Source organism: Copadichromis virginalis, linkage group LG4, assembly GCF_057382275.1.
Source record: "Copadichromis virginalis isolate Kocher_CV1m ecotype Utaka linkage group LG4, C_Virginalis_male_GT1.1, whole genome shotgun sequence".
NCBI classification, from domain to species: Eukaryota; Metazoa; Chordata; class Actinopteri; order Cichliformes; family Cichlidae; genus Copadichromis; species Copadichromis virginalis.
The window spans coordinates 12474477-12499832 of record NC_140621.1 but is presented as its reverse complement, the minus strand read 5'-3'; the positions used below and the strand labels follow the sequence as shown (position 1 = coordinate 12499832).

Sequence of the window (25356 nt, the reverse complement as noted above, 5' to 3'; positions counted from 1 at the left end):
AGTTCTTTGGGAGAAAATGCTTCGTTAATCCCTGGGGAGAATGGTCAGACTGCTTCAGTTATTACTAAATAATAACTGTTCTTCAGCCTTTCTGAATATCTTTAAATGGGCATGTGAATCATACAAATCGGTGTATATCGGTGGATGTTTGAGCAAAAAAGCATCCCTTATAATAAGCCAGATATAAATCATAGTCACCTGCTGAGTTGAAATCGGAGAGCGAGTCCAGGCCAGACCCCCCGACTAAGACTGCTGACGAAACTACTCTAACACCCTCTATCGAGGAAAATGAGTCCAAGGAATCAAGGGAGTCAAGCCGGTCCATGGATCTATTCCTAATTTTAGAGACATGATCGCCCTGGCTGCTTGGATTAGAGAGTGTCTCTAAGGGATCTAGTTCATCTAGCAGCTCATCAAGAGACTTTTCTCCTACATCCAGCTCTGTTTTGGCCTCGATAACTTCTTCAGCAGCAGCAGCCCTCGGCATCTTATCCAAGGCGTCATCGAGAGAATCGAGGGAATCGAGGGAATCAAGACCGTCCAGACCGTCCAGCTTCGTAGGGGTCAGTAGTAAGTTTGAAGCATCTGCAACACCACCTTTTTCAGAGGTCGAGAGGTCGTCTAGGATATCCAGTGTAGCAGCTGAGGTGCCGAGCCCAGAACCAGAAAAGGAGTCCAAGGAGTTGAGTTGGTTAACGGCTGAGCTGAAAAAGGCCGGGGGTAGTTGGGGTGTCGGTGCGGGCAGGACAGATGGGCCTCTTTGTGTGCAAGTGGATGTCCCGCTGGGCACTGAGAATACGTCCTGTCAAGAAAGGAGGCAGGATGTAAAAAAAAAACATAAGCAAAACATGACAATGCCTCAACTGGATAATTAAACATGAAAGTTGGAATGGATGCTGGCCGACACAGCTGGTAAATAACCCATATACAATACTGCATTAATCAATATTTTGGCCTAAGTAATGGATCAATAAAACCACTATGCACAAAGGGGAATCACCTGACTCTATAAAGTCCTTGATGCCTATTAGCTTGTTAGTTTTACTTCATCATTTCTGTCCCCAAGTTATGTTAGCAACTACTACTGTTTTGACAGCTTGTTTCTAATCTTCCAAGCAGGGGTGTGTTTAAAAGGAGGCATAAAGTGGCCCTGCTTGCCCCTGAAATATAATTTCTTCCCCATCTAGATACTGGAGGTTAGAGAAGGGGGTTGCTTTGATTGACAGGTATCCTGGCACAGAGATTGTAGCAGATTGGTGTCTTCTAATGCATTTTGGAGCATTTTAAATTGAATTATTTGTTGAAAAATATATCCTACTGCGTGATACAAACTATCCAAGATGTTTAGCTGAGTGAAATTATACTATTTTAGTAACCTGTTACTTAGAGCCAGTTAGGAGATGTGTGACTGGGAGTTGCACCCATGCAGTTTATTGATGAGGCTTGCAAGCATTAGCAGATATCTTACAGCCCAACAGATATATTCACAAAAACATATATTATATATTGGACAAAATGAGCTTTTTGCTGGTATATCAGCATCAGCACCTACAAACCCTCCAACAAGATTCTGAGAAACGCCTTTCGAACATGTTATAATTGCCAATGTTGTCCACCAGAGGGCACTCTGCAACTTTCCAAATGTATTGGCAATAAGTTTGGAATGGCACATCCTCAACAACCTGCCAATCCAAGCAGAGCATAAACTAATAATCCATGTTTTGTTGTGACAATAAAACAAGATTATTTTTAAACAGTACTGACATAAATAACTACAAATAACAAAAGTTAGGGAGATCTGTTGATATTTTGTGTGTCTGTAAGAAAACCACTGACACTGAATCTTCCAAAACAAAAAAATATGCCTGTGTTCAGTAGACTCTTCTTTAATTTCTAAGTATTGTTGCATTTCACTCAGACCTCATCAAGGACTCACCATACTTTGCCTTGAAAGAGGTAAAAGGTAAACAGAATTCCCTGTGTTGGGTGAGCTGCTCAAAACAAGAAGTAAACCGTGTCTGATTTTCACTCAACTGAAACATTTGAGCACTTATATCACTCAAACATCATCTTCCATCATCAGCAACAAAAGTTAGTCCGCTGTTCTGAAAGGAAAAAAAACACAGCACTTGGAGTTTACCTCAGCTGTTTCCGGCTCAGTAGAAACACAGTCCAGCAGACTGTCTATGTCATCTCCCATCAGCTCGGAGTCCTCGATAGTGCCCGACCTTTCAGGTACTGCAGAGTTAGTAGGTGTGCTGCAGCTGGTAGGTGTGGAAGGAAATGAGGACTGAGGCACGCTGGGGAAGTTGACTAAAAAGGAACAGAAGTGCATTTACTTGGACCATTCTTGTGTTTGTGTACAAAATGATCAAGAACAGAGAGTAACAGAGCCACAAATGTCAAAATTCCCACCTGGTGCAACGCCATTACCATTTTCTACATTACCGCCTGACATCTGGAGAGAAGAACATAAATCGCTGTCAGATTTTTGATAAAATGACTGTGTCCTGTCTGACTATGACTAAGCTGAAGGCTGATAAAGTCCTACAACCCACAATGAACCAGATTTAAACATTTACACACCTTTGCGCTGACGTAAGGTTTTCGAATCTTCAGTCCTAGATGGTTTGCCAGTTCCTGTGCGAGCTCATTCACCTGTTGGTCCTGCCAACAGGTAAACGAATGGATTTACTGATATGCTCCAAGCTACAATTAACATATATGCGATGAACAACACCGAGACTGAGACACAGATAAGTTTACCTCATCTTGTTAAAAAGTATTCATCGTTTCAGTTATGGAAAAAAATGCATTCCTTCGATTGGATGCCTTCATTTTTTTTTAAATAAAAATTAAATGAATAGAAATGCAGACAACTGATTAAATTTTACTAAACATGAATGAAAAAAGGAATGTGATGAAATCTCTCTCCTGACCTCCTCCATACACATTAACAGGGATTTAAAGATGCAGCAATTTTCTTCCACTTACATCCTGGACACCAGTATGTCACAGGGCTAAGACTTGGGGACATCTCTCAGGTCCTGTGTCTTTGCTAGTTGTTAATTAGCAAAATTTGGGAATCACCTTGTTGTTATTTTATTTTCACTAAGAATTGGGGATGTGTTTTTGTGACAGGCTGTAGTTACAAAGTGTCTGAAGATACTATTTAAAATTCATTATTTGCTAAGGTCAAAGGAGCTTGCAAAGAAAAGCGTCTGGACTTCTTTAAGTTACTTGAAGACGTTTCACCTCTCATCCGAGAAGCTTCTTCAGTTCTAAGGTCAAATGGTGGAGAGTCCCAGATATAAACCTAGTGGGAGTATCCCCCCACAGAGGGACAAAAGGACCCCCTGATGATCCTCTAATCGCCTGAGCCAAGGTGTGAAACTGGGCGTGGGTCCCAATCAGCCAGAGTTTCGGGTGAGTTCATTGTGAAACCTGGCCCCACCTTATCATGCGAATTCCTGAGATCAGGAGATCCCAGGCGTCTGGGAAGGGATCTCAAAACTGGATTATAAATGGCAGAGAGTTGGTGTGACTTGGATGACTGAGAACCTTCACAGACATTATTTGCTAAGTTTCTTGTTATATAAAGACACAGCCCTGGTTCATCCTTTGATGAACCTTAAGTGCCTTTCTTATGCTTGACTGATTCATAGATCAGTGTTCAGTGGCGTAACAGTAATAAGGAGTGGCTCAAGATGTTTACACTGTACTGTATCTTGCTTCTACAAATCAGTGCTGCTGCTGATTTAACCAACAGATTTATATACAGTTCTTACTGAAAACTTTTTATAAGACTAGGGCTGGGCCATATTATACCGTTCACGGTAATACCGGTATAATGTTAGGCAACGATAGGAAAATGAAATATCGCGATAGAATATGAATAGAACACGCATGCGCAGTGCTTTTGTTTTCATACGCACATGGCCGATTGTTGAGTGAAACAGATGAACCAGAATTGGTTTGTACAAATGGTGCAACTTCAGTGATGTGGAACTGGTTTGGTGTTTGTCCGTCAGATACACGACAAAGCACATTTTTTTGCAGAACATGCAAGCGGCCGTCGTTATTGTCGGACTAAGATGCTCTTAAATCTGGGAGTAATCTGGGTCCTAAACTCCGTAATCCTCAGTTCAAACGAACACTGCAGCATCACTGAGAGTTAAAAACTGTCTAAATTCTTTCATCTTTAATAAAACGATCAGCATTGCTGCTTTACCAGGTGTAACTATAAAGTTTAACTTCCAGGCATCCATGAAAACAAAATTTATTACATTTAACAGAGTTAGAAGTTAGCAGGAAGCTAGCGGAAGTTAGCTCGCTAGTTTCGCTAGTTACCTAAGCATGATATAGCATGTTCTGACTGAGAGATTTCTGAAAAAAATCAAACGTACAGCTCTGCTATCACTTCCAACATAAATGAAGACAGGAAACTAAACAGCAGTGACGTTTGTAGGGTTACTGAAGTTGGGCTAGCTGGTATATAATGATGTGCTACGTGATCGCTAGCGACACAGCTATGTTAGCATAACATAAACAGTGAAGCTGGAGGACGAACGCTAACACTTTTCCACTTATAAAAGTTAACGTTAAGGTTCCTCATGGTTAGAGACAAATGCAATCGCATGGCAGGATGCTGTAAAAGGACCAATCTTCAGTCAGGAGAACAACTGAGATAATCCATCCACAATACGAGGTTAGTCATTAATATACTGCAACAACATGGGAATAGAGCAGCTGCCAGAGAATTCAACATTAATGAATCAATGGTACAGAAGTGGAGGAAGCAAAAAGAATGAGTTTAATAAAGTTTGATTTATCTGACTGCTTCCAATATAAGACTATCAGCATAAACTCTCCCATTTCTGTCCATCCTTCACCTGAGGGTTAATGAGCAGATAGCTGGCGCTGCAATCGTAGGCCTCCTTATACTTTCCAAGCCCCTTCAAACAAAGGGCCTTCTTGTACAGCGCTCTGCGGCTGTCTTTGCACACCTCCAGAGCACTGTTGCAGTCCAGCACACCTTGTTCATACTCCCCCTGTGGAAAACATGAGAGAAACACACAAAAGAAATCAAAGTAATATACCATCAATTCTTTACTTCCTTTTCCCATCTAGCTTTAAGTAAGACTCTACAAGGTGAAGAAATCACAGTCTCTTGGTTTAAACTGTGTGTAGCTGCTATGGAGCACTTCACTGGTATGCAGGTCAAAGGCTCTGCGGCCTTGAATGCAGACAAACACATCTGAATGATTTAGTGATGTTTACATATTAGAGGCAGTAAATCAGAACAGATCTGTTTTTATAAGTGGTTTCATAAATCAAGTGTGAGGGGTGGGAGGTTCAGGATAGCCTCAGTTATATAGAATGGTAAATCCAAGTTATGCGCTACAGGAAGAATAGCCACTACAATGGATTTCTACCTTTTCTTCTTAATACCGCTGTAGGCTTTGTTAAAGATTAAATTAGATGTTCCATGCTCCAGTGTTGCTCAAGCATTTGATTTTTGCATTTTTTTCTTCCAAAAACAGGGATAATTTCCACAAAAGTAGACATCAACTAAATCATCTATTATTAGCCTTTGTAATCACACATGCATAGATTTGGCAATATCTGTGCTGACTAATGGTAAACACTGCTGGGCTTGGCTGGATATTCGTGGACACGTGCATGTCACAGACCTCTGGGCCGCTACAGTAGCATATTCAAGCAGGACAGCCTGAAACCGCCTGGGCATGAATTTTATTGTGTGTTTGGACCATTTGGAGACCTCTGTTGTCCCCTTAATGATGAATTTTGATACCTCAAAAAATATCAACAAAATGCGGTTTGATGATCCCAACCTGGTTAACACATTCACCTAATGTGTGAAAGACTTCCAGTTAAAGACCAGAAGGAGGCATAAACCCAACAAAAAAAGCTGTGTCGAGAAGGACGTCCAGCATGAAATCTAATCCATCTTCTGTGGTGACACCTTGTGAATAGGGGAGCTACTCAAGACAATCCAGCCACCAGCAGAGAACGTGAGTCTGGAGCACAGTGGAGGAAGAGCCATGGAGTTCATGTTTAAGAATGTTTACAATTGGTTTTTGTTAAAGTAGAAAATATAGATGTTATCAACTAACCACTCAATAGATATTAAAAGCTCAGGTTCAATCAACAATCATTTCAGGTTGATCCACTTTTATGTGGCTCATGCACATTTAGGTGTGGAGGAGAATTCCTCACAAGCGTTTGTTTCAAAATGTCTCAGCTATGGAAAAGAAAAAGAAAAAAAACCCTCACTCCCTTACATAGTGAGGTAGATAAGCCTTATATGTATTACACATGCTGCTATACTAGAACTTCATCGTGAGATCTCACAGCATGAGACGTTAACCTGCCCCACTTCATTCCTATACCCAGAACGCTGCACAGACACAAGATCAAACGTTATCTCACCAAACTGTGGTAGGCAGCCGCCCGGTTGACATACAGGCTCTCGAGCAAAGCTTCGGGGATCTTGATCTCCTCTGTTTCAGCGTAGCATGACACATTCAAGCCTTCGCTGAATTCTTTGACAGCCTGCTCGCACTGGCCATCCCTGAAGAAGGCGTTGCCCTCATCGAGCAGGTTGCACACTAACTGGGTCAGGAAGTCCTGTGAGGAGCAAAAGAAAAGAAAGGAATAACAAGCTTTTTTTTTTAACCTATGCGGACCTGCGCTAACGTCTTGTAAGTTACATTATGTTTTTAAGGTCCACCTTAATATTGACATGCACGTATTTACATTAAGGGGGTTAGTATAGTATTTTAATACTATTCTAAGCAGGAGTTTAAACTGCATTAGAAAATGTTGAATGTGTTTACAATTCATTTGGTTTATGTTAAATCATATATAACTTATTATCACTCTTTCTCATATGTAGAGACATTTCTCCAAAATACATTTCACTTTTCATAGAGTTATGGAGTCACTGTGCAAAAATGGCCCATTGGGAATCAATCTGGGTGCTGCTAATCAAATGTAGCTGATTAACTGGTTTTCAGCAAGTGTGAGCAAATCTATAAAAGCAGAAGTTTTGTCAGGTTGCTGGTCTGGATCATTGGACTTCAAAATGCTTTTCCAAACATTTTGAAGTCCATCACTTTGCAGTGAGAAAGATCATTCACAAGCAGGAAAGCTTTAAGATAAATAGTAATCTTCTCAGGAGTGGAAGTCCCAACAACTTCAACCCAAGGTCAGATTGTGCAATGCTCAGAGAAAATACAAAAGCCCCAAGAGTTGCAGCGCAGACTCTACAGGCCTCGGTTCGCACCTTAAATGTTAAAGTTCATGACAGTACAATTAGAAAAAGGTTGAACAACTATGGTTCAGAAGGATCAGAATCACCAGACTGAAGCAAAGTTGTAAAGAAAAGTGGGCCAAAATTCCTCCATAACTGATAAAGTCATACAGAAACCCAGAGCTCCAAGTCATCGCTGCTAAAGGTGGTTCTACAATCATGCTGTGCACTTAGGACTGCACATAACTAGGGCTGCTCAATTAATCGAATTTTAATCACGATTACGATCTGGGCTTTCAACGATCATTAAAAATGACTGAGCCGATTATTAGCCCCTCCCTCATTTATCCGCGACACCTTAAAGGCCGGTCCGTGAAAATATTGTCGGGCATAAACCGGTCCGTGGCGCAAAAAAGGTTGGAGACCGCTGATTAAGAGGACCCGAGGGAAGCTCGGAAAGCTAAGCAGAAGTTATTTGGAGAGTGACTGCCGTTGGTTGAAAAGAGTTTAAAAAAAAAAAACTTCAGTGGTGTTGCACACTTTTTTATATAATTTTTTTAAAGTCATTGTTAACCCTTTAAAGCCGGTCAGAGCAGCACGCTCCGTTTTGCGTAACTATTGTTAAATCCCTGTAGAACCTGAACCGTGTAAGCTAGCGCAATAATTTGTTTTGCATATGAAACCGGAGGAGTTGTACTTACATCTGATGCCATCAGCTTGTCCTCGGTCACGGTTTCGTTCCACATATAGCGTTGCAAAAATTGCATAAAAAGCGCTTGCAGGAACAAAAACATAATATTCCAGAAACACGCTTTGCCGTTCCTATCAGCTGTTCGCAACACTTCCCACAGTGAAATGATGCACATGCTGTTTTCTTTGCAAATTTGCATCATAGGATTGTTTTTTGTTTTTCCTGCAGTATATAAAAATTGCTGTATCTCCAAAATAAAACTATGAAGACACTCAAAATAAATTTCTTGTGGTGGGAAACTATTTTTTGCAACTTTATTGTATTTAAAGTTTTGAGGGATAAACCTCTTAAATTTCTCCAAGTAGAAATATATGTAAACAAAACAAAAGCGATTTTCAATTTTTTTTGTAGTTTATTGCACTTTTTTGCAATTTATGTAATTACTATGGACTTAATGCATACATATTATTAAAATATGGGCTATAACAGTTGTATTGATGTATAGCAACTTGAAATGCTCCCACAAATGGCACTACAGCATGTAAAAAAAATATATATATATAAGCGCTGGTGGACTTGGTTCTATAGTAGGTCTTAAAGGGTTAAATAAATATCATCAAATAATCGTGATCTCAATTTCAGTGAAAATAATCGTGATTATCATTTTTGCCATAATCGAGCAGCCCTACACATAACCAAGATTAACTACCAATGGTTCATCGCATACTGCTGCATGTTTTATAGAAAATTACTCTGTTTTCTGAGTGCAGAATTATTATATGAAGAGGACTGGGTTCAACTGAAACCCACAACTATAAACATGATGTTACACAGCAGATGGATCAACACAACCTACAAGACAGCTGCAGAACTCCACAACTTTGCCTTTAGATTTCTGACACTTGCATGAGATGTAACAGAGACAAAGGTGCACTGTTTAATGGTATTCAAGCTGGAACCCCTGAGTCTACAGGTTTCCCTGTGGGGTTTATGCATTGTTCTGGAGGTGTAGAGTGGGGGTGTGGTTTGTTTCTTCAACAGTCAACGGTCAATAAACGTTAATAGCGAGCAAACATGGACTGAACTGAGTAATGGGGGAAGATTATAAAGAGTCAAAAGAAAGCTATCCGGCGCTTGATTTTACATAGAGCCAGGAATAGAAAGAAGGAAGGTAGCAAAAAGGACAGAGTGCTTCACACCAAAGCATGCACAGGGCCAGCTGCCCTTTTTATGCACAGGGCATAAAAAGCAAAAGCACATAACAGCATTAGCACTACCTGATAGCCGTCGGGGTCAGGATAGGCCAGGGAAGACCTAGAGCAGAGGAACTTGTTAAAATCGTAATGACACAGCTAGGCTGTGAGGCGTGAGTAACCCAGGGACAGTTTCACTTTCTGTCTGGGTGCGCTCAGATAAAAATTAAAATGATCTTACTGTATAAAAGCCAGAGCTTTGTTTATCTCCTCCTTGCGTTTCTCTCGGCCAGGGTCCATGCTTGTCCACTGGAGTGGGAGGAGACACACAGACAAACGGAGAGGGATTAGGAGGAAATACCAACTTCAGTGACAGTGGCTGTGACAGTGGGTGTATCAGAGCTACTCTTCGATACACCCGCTTCCTTTGAAAGTAGTCGAAAAGAACTGCAAGCCTCTATAAACACTCCCAAATTCAGCCTCATTCACCGTTTATCACTGGCGCAAACATCCAGCACGCGAGGCCGTTTGTGAGACCAGCCTGGGCCAGCATCGGACACACCTACCAGTAGAAGAAGAGGAAGCCAGGAAGTTCATTGAGCCGAAGCAAAGTTTAAACGTGTGCCATGCTGTTTCCGGACGAAGACGGAGAGACTTTGACAGGAGCAAACCCCGAGGAGGTTTCGTTTGTAACCGCCCGACACTTCCCTCTCCTCGGATAAGTTTCGATTCTCTGCAGCCTGAGTACATCCAGACAGCTGCAGACCTCCTCCCCGTTACAGGCTGCAGTCACGTGACACGACAAGCGCCCATGCGTCACAAGCGCGCGGCCAACCAGCGCTCAGGTCGTCATCGTGACCCTCGGAGACCTGGCGGCGTTTGTTTAGTGCGGCCTGCGAGGAAGACAGCAGTGCCGTGCTGTTTACATTACAAAAATATTAACTCGATTAATTGGTAGATAAATACAGTGCTGTGCAAAAATTTTGAGCCACCCTTGATTTCGTTTGATTTTGCACAAGCAGTCGGACCTTCTCATTTTTTAAGTGCTCTTGAGCACCAGGTATCCGGGCTTTCTGTGGGTCTTTCAAAGGTCTTCTTTGGCTGCTTTTTCTTTCGTTTCAGTTTTGTATGTGACCATGTTTACAGGAGCGTTGTTGTTGATTGTTAACCGACTGAACTCTGATCTTTGAATCATTCAAATATTAAAAAGGCACTTAACTCAAGAGCAGACAAGTTAGAAGAGAACCAATTTTATATTTTTACATTTTAAACAACAACAAAAAACACAATTTGTTCACATTTCTTTAGTTGAATCTACAAAAAAAACCCAAAAAAACAAACAGTTTGACAGATAACCACTGTTCATCTACAATCACGATGAACACCGGTGTACCACAAGGCTGTGTGATGAGCCCTTTCCTCTACTCCCTCTTCACCCACGACTGCAGACCTGCTGATGGTTCCAACACCATCATTAAGTTTGCAGATGACACCATGGTGATTGGCCTCATCAGTGACAACGATGAGGCCGCCTACAGGGAGTAGGTGGATCGTCTGGCTGAGTGGTGCGACAGAAACAACCTGCTGCTTAACACCGAGAAGACCAACGAGCTCATCGTGGACTACAGGAGGAATGCTGACCCACATCCACCCATCCACATTAAGGGGACGGCTGTGGAGCGTGTGAGCAGCTTCAAGTTCCTGGGAGTCCACATCTCCGAGGATCTCACCTGGACGACCAACTGCTCCAAGCTGGTCAAGAAGGCTCACCAGCGCCTCTTCTTCTTGAGGACTCTGAGGAAGAACCACCTGTCCTCAGACATCCTGGTGAACTTCTATCGTTGCACCATCGAGAGCATCCTGACCAACTGTATAACAGTCTGGTACGGGAACTGCTCTGCCTCGGACCGGAAGGCGTTGCAGAGGGTCGTGAAAACTGCCCAGCGCTTCGCCGGAGCACCACTTCCTGCCATAAAACACATCTACAGGAAGCGGTGTCTGAAAAGGGCTGGGAAAATCATCAAAGACCCCAGTCACCCATCACATGGACTCTTCACCCTCCTGCCCTCTGGGAGGCGCCACAGGAGCCTCTGGACTAAGACCACCAGGTACCGGAACAGCTGTCAGACTCCTGAACTCTGCCTCCTGACATCTGACCCACATTAACACATGGACTGAACATACACACACACACAATGGACAACTGTACCCTCAAACACAATAATAACATGGACTGAACCACCACTCACAACCACTAGCACTTTATATAGCCTCTGTAGAAACTATCTACACCCTCACTTATCTTAACTGCACTACTGTATAGCTCTGTGTAAATAATCATTCTGTACATTCGATAATTTTTAACCCTACAACTGTTTACAACTTGCATAGTTCCCATTTCTGTATAGCTGTATATCTCAGATTTCTGTAAAGTTATTTATTTCATATTCTGTATAGTTTTTCATATTTATATCCTGTTCATAGCCTGTACATAGCTTGTACTCACTACAGCCTGTACATACTTATAGTTATAGAATATTCACAACATACTTCATACCGTGTACATTATAACATACCATAATAGACCCATTTCTGTAATATACTCACATATCTATATTATTGCTAATATATATTGTAATATATCTATATCACTAAAGCACTTCTGGATGGATGCAAACTGCATTTCGTTGCCCTGTACCTGTGCATGTGCAATGACAATAAAGTTGAATTCTATTCTATTCTATTCTATATAAAATTGTATTTATCCATTACCAAGGTGATTATCTCAGCATGATGTCCAGTGTGTCCTTAAAACATCTGATAAGACAGGAGAAGTGGAGCACAAAAGAAGAAGCAGCAGGCTTAAATGAAGATAGATAAATAATAGATATTTCATTCTGAAGGTTACGTGCTTAAAAATTAGGCGAAATCTAGCAAAGACCTGATACCTGAACCTTCAGCTGATTCATTTACTGTTCACTGAAGCGTCATCAGAAATGGTTTCAGTGTGAAAAGGCTGTCAAGAAGCCATTCTTAAGGGAGGGAAATAGGAAGAAAAGCCTGAGGTGTGGCACAGTATATGTAAACTGGACTTAAAATGATGGAGTTATCAATTCAAATTTGACATTTTTAGAAATTAGAGAACAGATACAAATGTATAAGCACTGTCACGTCTTTTAAAAAGCTATCTTAAATAAACTGAATTACTGTATTATACAAAACATTCACATTTATTCCCAGTTTACTAGACCCCTCTTTTCCTTTTTTTACTCACATCGCAATCTTTGCTGTATTTCCCCCTACATTTTTTAATTTAGTGTATGAAACACTTCAATAATATTTAGAAATAATGATATGAACTGGCATTAAGCTGATGTATAAATAAAGCTGATATTGTTTGATTTACTCTAACTCACATGGTATTTGCATACAATAAAAAATACAAACCATGATACATAATTTCTTTACAGGCATAACTATACAAAATAAAATTCAGAGGGGTTTTATTTTGGTAATATGATAATATTTTAACAACCAAAAGCAAGGTTGTTGCGCCCCACTTTGCCTGCTGCACTGGAAACCTGTCAAACCTGTTTGTAAAGGAGATGATCAAGTTTGAGCATAAAAAATGGTTCTTAGTTTAATCTGAATGTACTACATTTCACTTTACAAAATCGTTATAAATGGTTTAATTTCTGTTATGCGGTCAAACTACATGGATGCATGAGGTGGTGATGAAAAAAATGTTAGATAGATGAAACAGCACCATTTTGGAGGGGAAGAAATGATTGAATCAGCCAATCAGAAGCTGGTAAAGTGCTGTAGTGTTGGTGAGAAGGCATGCTTCAGACTAAAAACAGCAAGGACAACAAGGATACCTATATAATACTGTGATAAACTGATGATTAACTAACGGTTCATCTTATATTTGTAAGGTATTTTAAACCTTTTAAGCACTAAGACAAAAATTGAACTAAAATCACACAACTATGGGTACCATAATATTTCCTGAGTCCGCACAGTCACAGCACACAGAAGGAAATTTTGCATTTAGCAGAGCAGATCAGCACAGTCAAGAGATGATGAATCACATGATCATATCCTGTAAGTGTGACAAATAGAAGGAGATGACCTCTGATCTCTATTGAAATAAAACTGCCGCCCTTTAGCGCATCACAGGCTCTGGACATATTTAACTTAACGAGCTAGGGCCTACCAGCTCTGACATCCACAAGAATAAAAGCAGTTTGACAAAGCCTGCATAAATATGCCAGCAGGCATAGCGGGTAGGTCTTTGGCATAATGCCAAAGACCTACCCGCTATGCCATTTGTTGACTCGTCTTCACCCCCATACACATCTGGAATATATCAGAAAGAGGCCCACCATCACACTGCTGTATGGCACCTACAAGTGTCTGAAATTACAAAGGCAGCCCTCAGAGGAGAAAACGTGCAGTTTGACCTCATGACTGAGGACACACACAATCACATGCAGGCATAAGTGTTCATAACTCCGAGTTTAAAGTTTCTGGTGATCATAAAGATATGCAAAATCACCATTCAGATGGTAGTGAGACCTGCTATGATGTTTAGTTTGGAGACGGTGGCACTGATAACAAGGGAAGAAGCGATATTGAATATATGGAATAAAGGATGTTAAAGATGGAGCTGCCAGTTAAGAGGATAATAAGAAGACTACAGAGAAGATACATCGATGCAGTGAAAGAGGACATGCAGAGAGTTGATGTGAAGCGGATGGTGAACTCTAAAGGGAACAGCCAAAAGAAGAACAAGAATAAAAGAGGATCTCTGTAATGTTGCAACTAGTTTGTATTTTCCATGAGAAATAAAACATAACAAATTGGCATGGCAGAATATTTTCGAAGATTAATGGGTTATTAACATCTCAGGATTTGTTGCTTTTGTTTCTGATTCACTTCCTGGCTGACCTTCGTATTTTATTTTTGTAGTTTGGCTGAAGTTCTGATGCTGGCTTGTTTTAGACAAGTAATCTAAAACTTCAGTATAAGAACAAAAGCTATTCATTAAAGGCAAAGAAAATAAATAAACAAATTAAAAAACAAACAAACTTCAAGATATAAAGGTTATGAGGCTGCTTTTTAATTTTTGAAGACAGACTAATATTTTTGTTAAGGTCCTTCCTTACCAGTTGGTGGCGGTAATGCACCATTTTCGCTGATAAAACTCACGAAGAAGAAGAAGAAGAGGCGCAATAGCGAGGGAGCGACCCGCCGGACTGTATTCAAGCGGCACAGCAGTGTTGTGGTAATGACAGCATTCATTTATATAAAGAGTAGACTCATGTTTAGCTAAAACGCGATTTAGGGTGTGTAAAATAACTAATTCAACCCGAGGGCTGGGGCTAACCTCGGCGCTGGCCAACTTGAAAGGTTTGCTAACAGATGACTGACCGAGCTGTAACCACGTTGAATGGACCTTTGCTAGCACGTGAATCTTTTCTGTTCATATTCGCATAAGAAAATATGTAATTATGGCATAAAGATGGATTATAAATTCCAGAAACGATCGTAAAGGCTCCACGGACACGAGCCTGTTACAGTTCATGCAGGTATATTAGCATAACGGTAGCAACGTTAGCCCATGCTAGGCGCCGGTTGCTTGTAAGAGGAAATCCACCCCAAAACAACTCTTGTCTCAGTGACCGTTACGTCAAAGCTGTCGGCTGTCTCCGGGTATTAGACGAGCACACAGAGTGCAGACGTTATGTAGGAGACTGTAGAGATTACTGGTTACACAGTGTAGACATGGGAGCTCCGGTGGTTTTCCAGACTTAAAATCAGTGTTTGAGGTGCATTATTCCCTCAGTGGAACAAGCGCTTTCAGCTGTTTTTGTGTCGCAGTAAGGCTAGCAGTAAGGGTAGGTTTTCCAGAAAAAACCCGCGCTCTTTAAACCAGATTGTTCACACCCAGCTGAATAATTTAGAGTTTGAATGACTTCTTTTGGGTGCTTTTGTTTTGGTTCTGTTAGCATCTGGTATTGGGCAGAGGAGTCAGACAGCGGAGTTTATCATGAAGTTTAAAAAGTGATGCATTTGGTCCTCAGGTGCCAGGATGGCGACAGACGACGTTGCGCAGTTGGCTGACTCTCTGGCCAAAACTGGAGTGGAGGATGGAGAGCTCAGTTACAAAGGACAGGGAAGAAAGCTGGATGATGCTCAGTCAGGTGAGTGTCACTTAATCACTAAAATAATCCAAAGGCTTGGCTTTAATGATTTTTCTTATGTGTTATCTGTTTTAATATGATCATTTGAATCTCTGCAGTTGAGGAGATGGTGAAGGAGATCCAGGACTTTGAGGGTTTACAAGCTCTGAGATTGGAGGGAAACACTGTAGGTGTGGAGGCAGCACAGGCCATTGCTAAGGCCCTGGAGACAAAGAGTGCATTGATGGTGAGACGTTTTTCTCTGTTCATCATCTCTAACATTTCAGCAGTTTTATATTTCTCCACAATAAATACGAACTAATAAAAATACAATTAATATTAATATAGAGCAGGGCGATATGGCCAAAAATATTTATCACGATATATATTTGAAAATTTGCGATAACGATATAACTGACGATATAATTGATGCGAGACAAAATACAACTCCACAACATTACTAGCGCAAAAAGACAACCTTCCATTTATTTTCACTTAAACAAGAAGCTGGTTTTTATGTACATTAAAGCTTTATAAAAATGTAACAGTGCAAATGCAAATTCCTTGCTGAAAGTTTAACCAAAAGGCATTTCCAGTGGAAATGGGCTGACATATCCTGAGCATAACCATGTATAATATCCACTGAAGTTAAAAAGAGGTGCTTTGCAACATTAAACTGCAGTGTGCAGTACGCATTTTTCAGACCATAAGGTGCACGGGATTATAAGGCACATTAAGCGAAACAAAGCAGTCAGATAAATCAAACTTTATTAAACTCATTCTTCTTGCTTCCTCCACTTCTGTACCATTGATTCATTAATGTTGAATTCTCTGGCAGCTGCTCTATTCCCATGTTGTTGCAGTATATTAATGACTAACCTCGTATTGTGGATGGATTATCTCAGTTGTTCTCCTGACTGAAGATTGGTCCTTTTACAGCATCCTGCCATGCGATTGCATTTGTCTCTAACCATGAGGAACCTTAACGTTAACTTTTATAAGTGGAAAAGTGTTAGCGTTCGTCCTCCAGCTTCACTGTTTATGTTATGCTAACATAGCTGTGTCGCTAGCGATCACGTAGCACATCATTATATACCAGCTAGCCCAACTTCAGTAACCCTACAAACGTCACTGCTGTTTAGTTTCCTGTCTTCATTTATGTTGGAAGTGATAGCAGAGCTGTACGTTTGATTTTTTTCAGAAATCTCTCCGTCAGAACATGCAATATCATGTTTAGGTAACTAGCGAAACTAGCGAGCTAACTTCCGCTAGCTTCCTGCTAACTTCTAACTCTGTTAAATGTAATAAATTTTGTTTTCATGGATGCCTGGAAGTTAAACTTCATAGTTACACCTGGTAAAGCAGCAATGCTGATCGTTTTATTAAAGATGAAAGAATTTAGACAGTTTTTAACTCTAAGTGATGCTGCAGTGTTGTTTGACCCGAAGTATACGGAGTTTAGGACCCAGATTACTCCCAGATTTAAGAGCATCTTAGTCCGACAAATATGACAATAACAACGACCGCTTGCATGTTCTGCAAAAAAATGTGCTTTGTTGTGTATCTGACGGACAAACACCAAACCAGTTCCACATCACTGAAGTTGCACCATTTGTACAAACCAATTCTGGTTCATCTGTTTCATTCAACAATCGGCCATGTGCGTATGAAAACAAAGGCACTGCGCATGCGCGTTCTATTCATATTCTATCTCGATATTTCATTTTCCTATCGTTGCCTAACATTATACCGGTATTACCGTGAACGGTATAATATGGCCCAGCCCTATATTAATATTCCAAAGGCATATGATGAAAGGTGCTTTATCATAGCAAATGTTTGAAGTATGAAAATCTGGAATGAGAAATCCAAACGTTTATCCAATTCATGGCTTGGGTGAAGGGGGGTTGGCATCCTGCAGCTGCCTTAGGGCGATAGGTTGGGTGCACACTTAAAATAAGAAGTTTCATATGCAGATGAACTGATAACTTAGTCCGACACAATGTTTAAATATGGCTGAAAACAGCCTTCTGCTCTCTGTCACACTGATACCTGCAACAAGCATGGGTGAATCTAATAATAATTTATATGATTAACTGCCCTGTAATGGAATACAATCAGTCAGTCAATCATCTTGTGGCTTCCACTGACACTGCTCTTGTCTCCTTGCTTCCTTCCTCCTCAGCGTTGTTACTGGAGTGACATGTTTACAGGTCGCCTGCGCTCTGAGATCCCACCTTCCCTGGTACTACATGATTATCAATAACACATCAATTTTGACTCCCAAGCGGTTAGTTTTGATTCACTTCCTATTTTCCTATTTTTGTTTTGTAGAATTCACTGGGTGATGCTCTGATGCTGGCGGGTGCCAGGCTCACAGTTTTAGACCTCAGCGACAATGCTTTTGGACCCGATGGAGTAAAGGGCATTGAGAATCTGCTAAAGAGTTCCACCTGCTACACACTGCAGGAGCTACGGCTCAACAACTGTGGCATGGGCATCGGAGGTGGCAAGGTAAGTGTGGAGATGACACGTGTTCTTGGATAAGGTCGTCATTGTCAAGAATAAAGCATCAAAGATGAAAACCAGACAAGTGGACAGATGCATCCTAGATCATTATGACTGTACTTGTTTTGTACTCCTCAGATTTTAGCTGCATCATTGATCTACAACCATAAAAAATCCAGCGCTGCGGGATCGCCCCTCAGCCTGAAGGTGTTTGTTGCTGGAAGAAACCGACTGGAGAATGACGGAGCCACTGCCCTCGCTCAGGCTTTTAAGGTAAGACTGATTTTCATCGACAGGCTTCATTTTGATTCATCAGAACGACTGTTTCTCATACGTCTCTTAATGATTGACACGTTTTATTCTTGGACCACTTCGTATAAATAATTATCAGCCAGTTTATGCTGTCAGACACATTCAAAGTAGATCTTTACAGTTTTATCTTTTATGTGTAAGCAGCGAACGTGTACGATTAAAGTTTGTCTTTCCAGCTTATGGGCAGCATGGAGGAGGTTCACATGCCCCAGAATGGCATCAACCACGCAGGTGTGACCGCCCTGGCCGAAGCCATGCAACACAATCCAGGACTTCGAATCCTCAATCTGAATGACAACACGTTCACTGAGAAGGGGGCTATGGCCATGGCTCAGGTATACATATGTAAGGGATTAGTAGTTGCATATCTAGACAGTGAGTTGTTTTTTTTTTTAAACAGAGTTTGTGCACTCATGAAATACCTGAAAAGTATTTGAAAACGTTCATTTCCCAGGCCTGGAAAAAGAATCTTGGATAGTCTTGAAAAAGGCATGGAAATCTGCTTCACTGACACCTGCACAAAAGAGTGATTGGTTTAAAAGGCACAGAGGAAAGATCTGTATTGTTTATATAACTCTTTAAAGTTATGCCTTCACAAGATACATTTGTACAGTGCCTGCAAAATAGGACAGAATGATTTGAATATAGTGAAAATATGCATCACCATCATTTGTACTGGTTATTTTCAGCCTGATACAGCAGATACTGTCTGTGTCTTCACAGGCCTTGAAACACTTGCGGAGCATCCAGGTGATAAACTTTGGAGACTGTTTGGTACGACCGGAAGGAGCCAAAGCGATTGCAGTGAGCGTGTCAGAGGGGCTGCCGATCCTCAAGGTAAGTGAGGGCAACCCTCTACTGCCAGCTCTTTGTTGCAAGTTGTTGTTAGCAGTAGGCTTGGACAATATTTAATTTTTTTTTCCCCTATCATCCTGACAACAGGGCACAGGGTTAATGATGGTATTAGAGTTGTAACGATTCATCGATTAACTTGATTATAAAAAAATCTTTAATGTAAAAGTTTGCTTCGACGCTTATCGTTTAATTCACGCTCAGTTGTCACCATGAAAGCTTTTCTCTCACATTTGCAACAAAGAATAGACCTGCAGTAGAAACCTATCTAGGAGCTCGCGTGTGAAGGAAAACTTTACTTTACAGCTGCTCCTATCCAACGCCTTTTGTTTTACATAGTGGAAGTCTACAGTGACGTTACAGAAGTTAAAATAAAAGCATATGTATGTACGTGGGACACCTTTCTGAATAAATAGTTTTTATGTTCCACAGGAGCTCAATTTGTCGTACGGTGAGATTACTGAGGATGCTGCTCTGGTCGTAGCACAGGCAGTAAAAGACAAGGACCAACTGGAGAAACTGGACCTAAATGGTACAAAGAATGCAGTCGGTGTCAGTCATGATGCTTCTGTTGTTTGTTTGTATTTGAGACATTATGGAGGAATGTTGTTTTAGCTGCATTTGGCTTCATGGCTTGTGTGAAAGGATCTCTGGTTTTCAGGTAACTGCATCGGAGAGGATGGTTGCAGAGCCTTGAAAGTCGCCATGGAAGCCATGAACATGAGCGAGCTACTTGGATCACTCAGGTAAATCACAGCTTAGTCTGACTCCTGTTTGCTTGAGCTGCATCCACAGTGGTTGTGATTCATAGCAGAAAGTGACATTCAGAGCCTCCCCCCCCCACAACTCTCTTTTTGAGGTTGTTCATATGAACTTACAGCAACTTAAAAAAGTATCTCAAAGACAAAATATTATAGATACATCTTTCATGCCTTGGATTTGTTAAAGTAGTCAAAGAGTTGCCCAATGACATGGAATAAGTCCCACCTCGGTGGCTTCGTTTGCTTCCAGTTCAACAGAATAAGTTTTCGTCAATAACAGCGCAAATCCGATTAACATGTATTGATTATTTGACAATTCTAGGGTTGCTGCTTTCACCCAAAATAATGTCTGGTTTGGGCCCCGAGCAATTTGCTTTAGCAAAACTTCTGACAAGGCCTGAAATGTCTTAGTGCAAAATCCTCGGATGTGTGGACAGGTTCAGGATTTTTGAGCTAGAGAAGCCGGTATTTGTTCGCTTCGATCGCAGGATGAATCGTTTTAGGAAGGAAGCCAGTTTGCGTTTTGATAAATGTAGCCTGTGTAGAACCTTGAATTGTAATAGGCCTTTATCTGGCACATGCTGACGAGGTCCGTAGATGCTCTTGAGCCTTCTGACATCTGCTGTCTATAATCTTTATACTGAGATCCTCCTGCCAGGCTTCTCTTAAATACTCTACTCAAATACTAACCAGCATGACGTGGACAGTACCCGAGATAAACTTTTCTCAAATCCCAGGTGAGTGATTCAAACGGCTGCCAACTCAGGATACCATTGAATGACACGGTAGTAAATACATCACATGTCAGATGTCAAATATCAGTTTATCAAGTGATGTGAAACGCGCAAATCGCATCTACTGTGGACGCAGCTTTAGGTCATGAAGTCTTTTTGCAAAGTCCTCACTACAGAGCTGTGCTTTAAAAAAAAAAACTTCTTCAGTGATGATGAGGGCGAGCCAGAAGATGATGATGACGAGGAGGACGAAGATGACGATGAGGAAGAAGATGATGACGAGGACGATGTGGACGAGGAGGAAGTAGAGGAAGAAGAGGAAGAAGAGGAGGAAGAGGAAAGCACTGGCAATAAGGTAAGACATGTCTGTTCATTGCAATAGTTTTAACACAAGTTGGCTCAAGTTAAATGAGTAAAATGGCATCAAATGTGTCTGTAATTATAATTTTTTAAATTCTAACCATTAAATCTCTACAGTGGGGCAAAAAAGTATTTAGTCAGCTACCGATTGTGCAAGTTCTCCCACCTAAAATGATGACAGAGGTCAGTAATTTGCACCAGAGGTACACTTCAACTGTGAGAGACAGAATGTGAAAATAAAATCCATGAATCCACATGGTAGGATTTGTAAAGAATTTATTCGTAAATCAGGGTGGAAAATAAGTATTTGGTCAATAACAAAAATACAACTCAATACTTTGTAACATAACCTTTGTTGGCAATAACAGAGGTCAAACGTTTACTATAGGTCTTTACCAGGTTTGCACACACAGTAGCTGGTATTTTGGCCCATTCCTCCATGCAGATCTTCTCGAGAGCAGTGATGTTTTGGGGCTGTCGCCGAGCAACACGGACTTTCAACTCCCGCCACAGATTTTCTATGGGGTTGAGGTCTGGAGACTGGCTAGGCCACTCCAGGACTTTCAAATGCTTCTTACGGAGCCACTCCTTTGTTGCCCGGGCGGTGTGTTTTGGATCATTGTCATGTTGGAAGACCCAGCCTCGTTTCATCTTCAAAGTTCTCACTGATGGAAGGAGGTTTTGGCTCAAAATCTCACGATACATGGCCCCATTCATTCTGTCCTTAACACGGATCAGTCGTCCTGTCCCCTTGGCAGAAAAACAGCCCCATAGCATGATGTTTCCATCCCCATGCTTCACAGTAGGTATGGTGTTCTTGGGATGGAACTCAGTATTCTTCTTCCTCCAAACACGACGAGTTGAGTTTATACCAAAAAGTTCTACTTTGGTTTCATCTGACCACATGACATTCTCCCAATCCTCTGCTGTATCATCCATGTGCTCTCTGGCAAACTTCAGACGGGCCTGGACATGCACTGGCTTCAGCAGCGGAACACGTCTGGCACTGCGGGATTTGATTCCCTGCCGTTGTAGTGTGTTACTGATGGTGACCTTTGTTACTTTGGTCCCAGCTCTCTGCAGGTCATTCACCAGGTCCCCCCGTGTGGTTCTGGGATCTTTGCTCACCGTTCTCATGATCATTTTGACCCCACGGGATGAGATCTTGCGTGGAGCCCCAGATCGAGGGAGATTATCAGTGGTCTTGTATGTCTTCCATTTTCTGATGATTGCTCCCACAGTTGGTTTTTCACACCAAGCTGCTTGCCTATTGTAGATTCACTCTTCCCAGTCTGGTGCAGGTCTACAATACTTTTCCTGGTGTCCTTCGAAAGCTCTTTGGTCTTGGCCATGGCGGAGTTTGGAGTCTGACTGTTTGAGGCTGTGGACAGGTGTCTTTTATACAGATGATGAGTTCAAACAGGTGCCATTCATACAGGTAACGAGTGGGGGACAGAAAAGCTTCGTACAGAAGACGTTACAGGTCTGTGAGAGCCAGAGATTTTCCTTGTTTGAGGTGACCAAATACTTATTTTCCACCCTGATTTACGAATAAATAATTTACAAATCCTACCATGTGGATTCATGGATTTTTTTTTTCACATTCTGTCTCTCACAGTTGAAGTGTACCTCTGGTGCAAATTACTGACCTCTGTCATCATTTTAAGTGGGGGAACTTGTACAATCGGTGGCTGACTAAATACTTTTTTGCCCCACTGTATAAGGAAAAAAATATACACTAGTTCTAAGTAGGATATATGTAAGATATGGGCCTTATTGAATCCAAATGATGACTAACATGTTAAAGTATTGAGGGACGTCACTATTATGTCTAACAGAAGCCTCATTCTGTACTGAATAGGTGACAGGAAGTCTAAAATCCACACTAGCTGTGATCATATGCACACATTTGTGTTTTGACTTTTTCCTTTTGCCTTGTTCTTACAGTTTTCCACCCCACAGTCAACACCTCGACCCCCAGAAGTCTCCTCCTTCCTCAGCTTTCCCTCCCCTGACAAACTGCTTAAACTGGGCCCCACGAGAGCATTGCTTATTGAGCAGCAGGTAGCAAAGAAATCTCCAGTGACATTAAAACACACTTGTAATCCTATGCAAAGATCCAGCAGTTCTTTAGTGTGTAAACATTTCTTCTTCCGGGCCCAGGTGGATGTTTCAGACGCTACAAAAACAGCTGAAGCCTTCCTCAAGATTGCATCTGTGTACAAGGAGGACAATACTGAAGTTAGGAATGCAGTGTTGGACAGTATTGGTAAGACACTTTGTGGAGTTGAGTCATCTTGCAAATGCCAGACTTGTGTGACATTTGTGTATTTTAGTTATTTTGTGCTAAGCTGTTTGATTCTTTCTTTCTTTTTTTTTTTTCACATATTACTTTGAGTATTAGTATAGTTTTCTCATTTTCAGCTATTGCTGAAGCTTAAAATGCTCTTAAATTATTTTTATTTAATTTTATTTAAATAATCCTACAATTTACTTCATCTAAGTCATTAGAAAGCTCAGTCTACTCTGGAAAAAGTGGTTTTGGCTCATCACAGTTAGAGCCAGCTGTCACGTTTGGCTGCCACTTGCAAACAAAGGGTTTGTGCGGAAGGTGGGCGGGGCTTCTGTCCTCACCGGTCTCGTCGAGTTCATACGGAGTCAAAAATTTTAAGTGGAGCTTTATAATAATAGATCCACTTAAAGGTTTATTTAGAACAAAAGCCACATGTAAAACTGGCATTTGTTTCTGTTGTTGTATACAGTATGTGCCAGAGTTTTTTTTTGTTTGGTTTTTTTTTTGTTTTTTTTTTTTAAATGTATGTTATTTATTTATTTTCATTGTTTTTACACTAGCATGGTGTGTATGGATTTATGAAGCAGTATAAAATCATTAGCTTCAGATGCTGGTAGTTGTTTCCATCCAAGAGAGCCACGCTAACCTTAAGATATAACGATATATATATGTATACGTTCCCCACACGTTGCACTTTTTTTTCATATTATTGTAATTTTTCCCATCAACAAACAAATTGGTGGATGGAAAGTTGTGCTTTAAAAAAATAAATAATCTTATTTTGCTTTGCATAAATGTGTGTTTTGTAGTGCTTGGAGTTGGAGAAACTAAACTTGTTGTCAGTGATGTGTTATTCCAGTGTTGAAAATTCTGTTTGTAAAGATGGTTTTCCTCTTGCAGATGGGCTCCTGAGGAAAGCTTTCACCTCCTCTTCCTTCCAAGGCTACAGCTTTGTATCATCTTTGTTAGTGCTGCTTGGACTTATTAAGGTATGAAACACTCTGCAAAATGTGTCTTTGGTTTGCTCCCCCCCCCCCCCCCCCCCCCCCCTAATGTTTTTGGTCCTCTACCTTCAGAGCGAGGATAAGGTGAAACCTGTGATTGTGGTCCCCGGCCACCTCCAAGCTTTGGAGCATGTCGTTCGACAGGACTACTTCCCCAAAGAGAGCGTGGCTGTGCTGGAGGCCTTCATGTCCCGGTAAGGACGTGACAGAATGAGCCAATCAAAAGGCAGCTTCCAGGTACAAAACGCCATTATTTCCTATCCTTAGTAACGTAGCACATAAATGCTTCTGCACCAGGTGCGTAAACAGATGGTGATTAATTCGCCCTGGTTTTATCTCACTTTTGTGTTGGAGAGGATTCATTATATTCTTGATTAAACTATTTATATAATGCAATATTTTGGTGCAGTTTACTTATAAAAAAATTAATAATTAAATAATTATTGTTGATTTTGGGGTGTTTCATGGGATCCTAGAAAATCTCCAGATCTTTTAATGAAAAAATTGTAATACAGGATAAATAATTGTACAATCTGCACGTGTCATTCTTAGGAATAACAAGACCTTGGAGTCATGTGGAAATGCTAAAAACAATCTCCAATCAACACTGCAGAGAGTCCGGTCTCAGAGCTGAGGACTGTGGACACGTGCGCATAGACTGATCATTCATGGCCTTTGGAAACCAGCACACACAAACACAAAAGTAAAAAAGAGGAGCACTTGAGAAAACCCCTTTTTTCCCTGGACTTCGGACATAACTTGAATATGTCTTATGAAATAGAAAAAGCTCTGAAGGTGTGAAATTGTTGAAGCCTTTTGTATATGTTCAAATAACTACCAGACAGCACTGACACCTTTAACTTCACCTTCTTTGTATATGGGTGAATGAGAAAAGGCCTCACGCTCCACAGATGACAGCTGTAAACCAGGATCAGTGTGGACTTGGCACTTGCAGCTATTGTGGCTTCTCTATTTAATTTTCACCTTTGCTGTTCTCTTGTTTCACACCAAATATTTGTTATATATTCACAAATATTGTCAAATTGTGATATTAAAATATCTATTGACAAGCAGAAAGAAGACTGTAACATACCACATTAAAATGCATTAAATAAATTGAAATGTATTTTCAGGTTAGACAGTTGTTGATGAAATTGTGTTGCAAAAATAAAGCTCATTTGAGTGTT

At 40.9% G+C, this 25356-nt stretch overlaps 2 protein-coding genes across 9 annotated transcripts in view; one reads left to right on the top strand and one right to left on the bottom strand.

The window, feature by feature from the left end:
• LOC146710953 (zinc finger CCCH domain-containing protein 7B-like) overlaps positions 1-14527 on the bottom strand; it is a 25054-nt gene extending 10527 nt beyond the window's left edge. For 2 of the 5 annotated variants that reach the window (XM_085453630.1, XM_085453635.1), the window contains exons 1-8: positions 9727-9941; positions 9402-9469; positions 6454-6651; positions 4893-5051; positions 2587-2667; positions 2416-2458; positions 2141-2313; positions 199-802 (exon numbers count right to left, since the gene is read on the bottom strand). In XM_085453630.1, the coding sequence (XP_085309756.1) occupies positions 199-802; positions 2141-2313; positions 2416-2458; positions 2587-2667; positions 4893-5051; positions 6454-6651; positions 9402-9469; positions 9727-9910 (1510 nt within the window). In that variant the 5' untranslated portion in view covers positions 9911-9941. Of the gene's footprint in view, positions 1-198; positions 803-2140; positions 2314-2415; positions 2459-2586; positions 2668-4892; positions 5052-6453; positions 6652-9244; positions 9282-9401; positions 9470-9726; positions 9942-14328 lie in introns of those variants that run through there. The other 3 variants (XM_085453633.1, XM_085453634.1, XM_085453631.1) reach the window with 3 other exon arrangements.
• LOC146710952 (ran GTPase-activating protein 1-like) lies at positions 14384-25356 on the top strand. 4 transcript variants are annotated; one of them, XM_085453636.1, is made up of 16 exons: positions 14384-14447; positions 15247-15366; positions 15465-15592; positions 17531-17590; positions 17680-17859; positions 17992-18126; positions 18342-18500; positions 18889-19002; positions 19450-19549; positions 19679-19763; positions 20720-20867; positions 22820-22936; positions 23036-23141; positions 24066-24154; positions 24242-24363; positions 24722-25356. In XM_085453636.1, exons 2-16 carry the CDS (start codon positions 15255-15257, stop codon positions 24801-24803), a joined length of 1737 nt encoding a protein of 578 aa, XP_085309762.1. In that variant the 5' UTR covers positions 14384-14447; positions 15247-15254; the 3' UTR covers positions 24804-25356. The 4 variants fall into 4 exon arrangements, with proteins under 4 accessions (XP_085309762.1, XP_085309765.1, XP_085309764.1 ...); XM_085453639.1 differs by having other exon boundaries at positions 24242-24406; positions 24722-24784; XM_085453638.1 differs by lacking the exon at positions 14384-14447 and adding an exon at positions 14692-14751.

Excerpts from the sequence above, each read along its gene's own strand:
- LOC146710952 (XM_085453636.1), top strand. The coding sequence starts at position 15,255 with ATGGCGACAGACGACGTTGCGCAGTTGGCTGACTCTCTGGCCAAAACT. Across the intron at positions 15,367-15,464 it reads GCTGGATGATGCTCAGTCAG|TTGAGGAGATGGTGAAGGAG; the intron begins GTGAGTGTCACT and ends GAATCTCTGCAG. Across the intron at positions 15,593-17,530 it reads AGACAAAGAGTGCATTGATG|CGTTGTTACTGGAGTGACAT; the intron begins GTGAGACGTTTT and ends CTTCCTCCTCAG.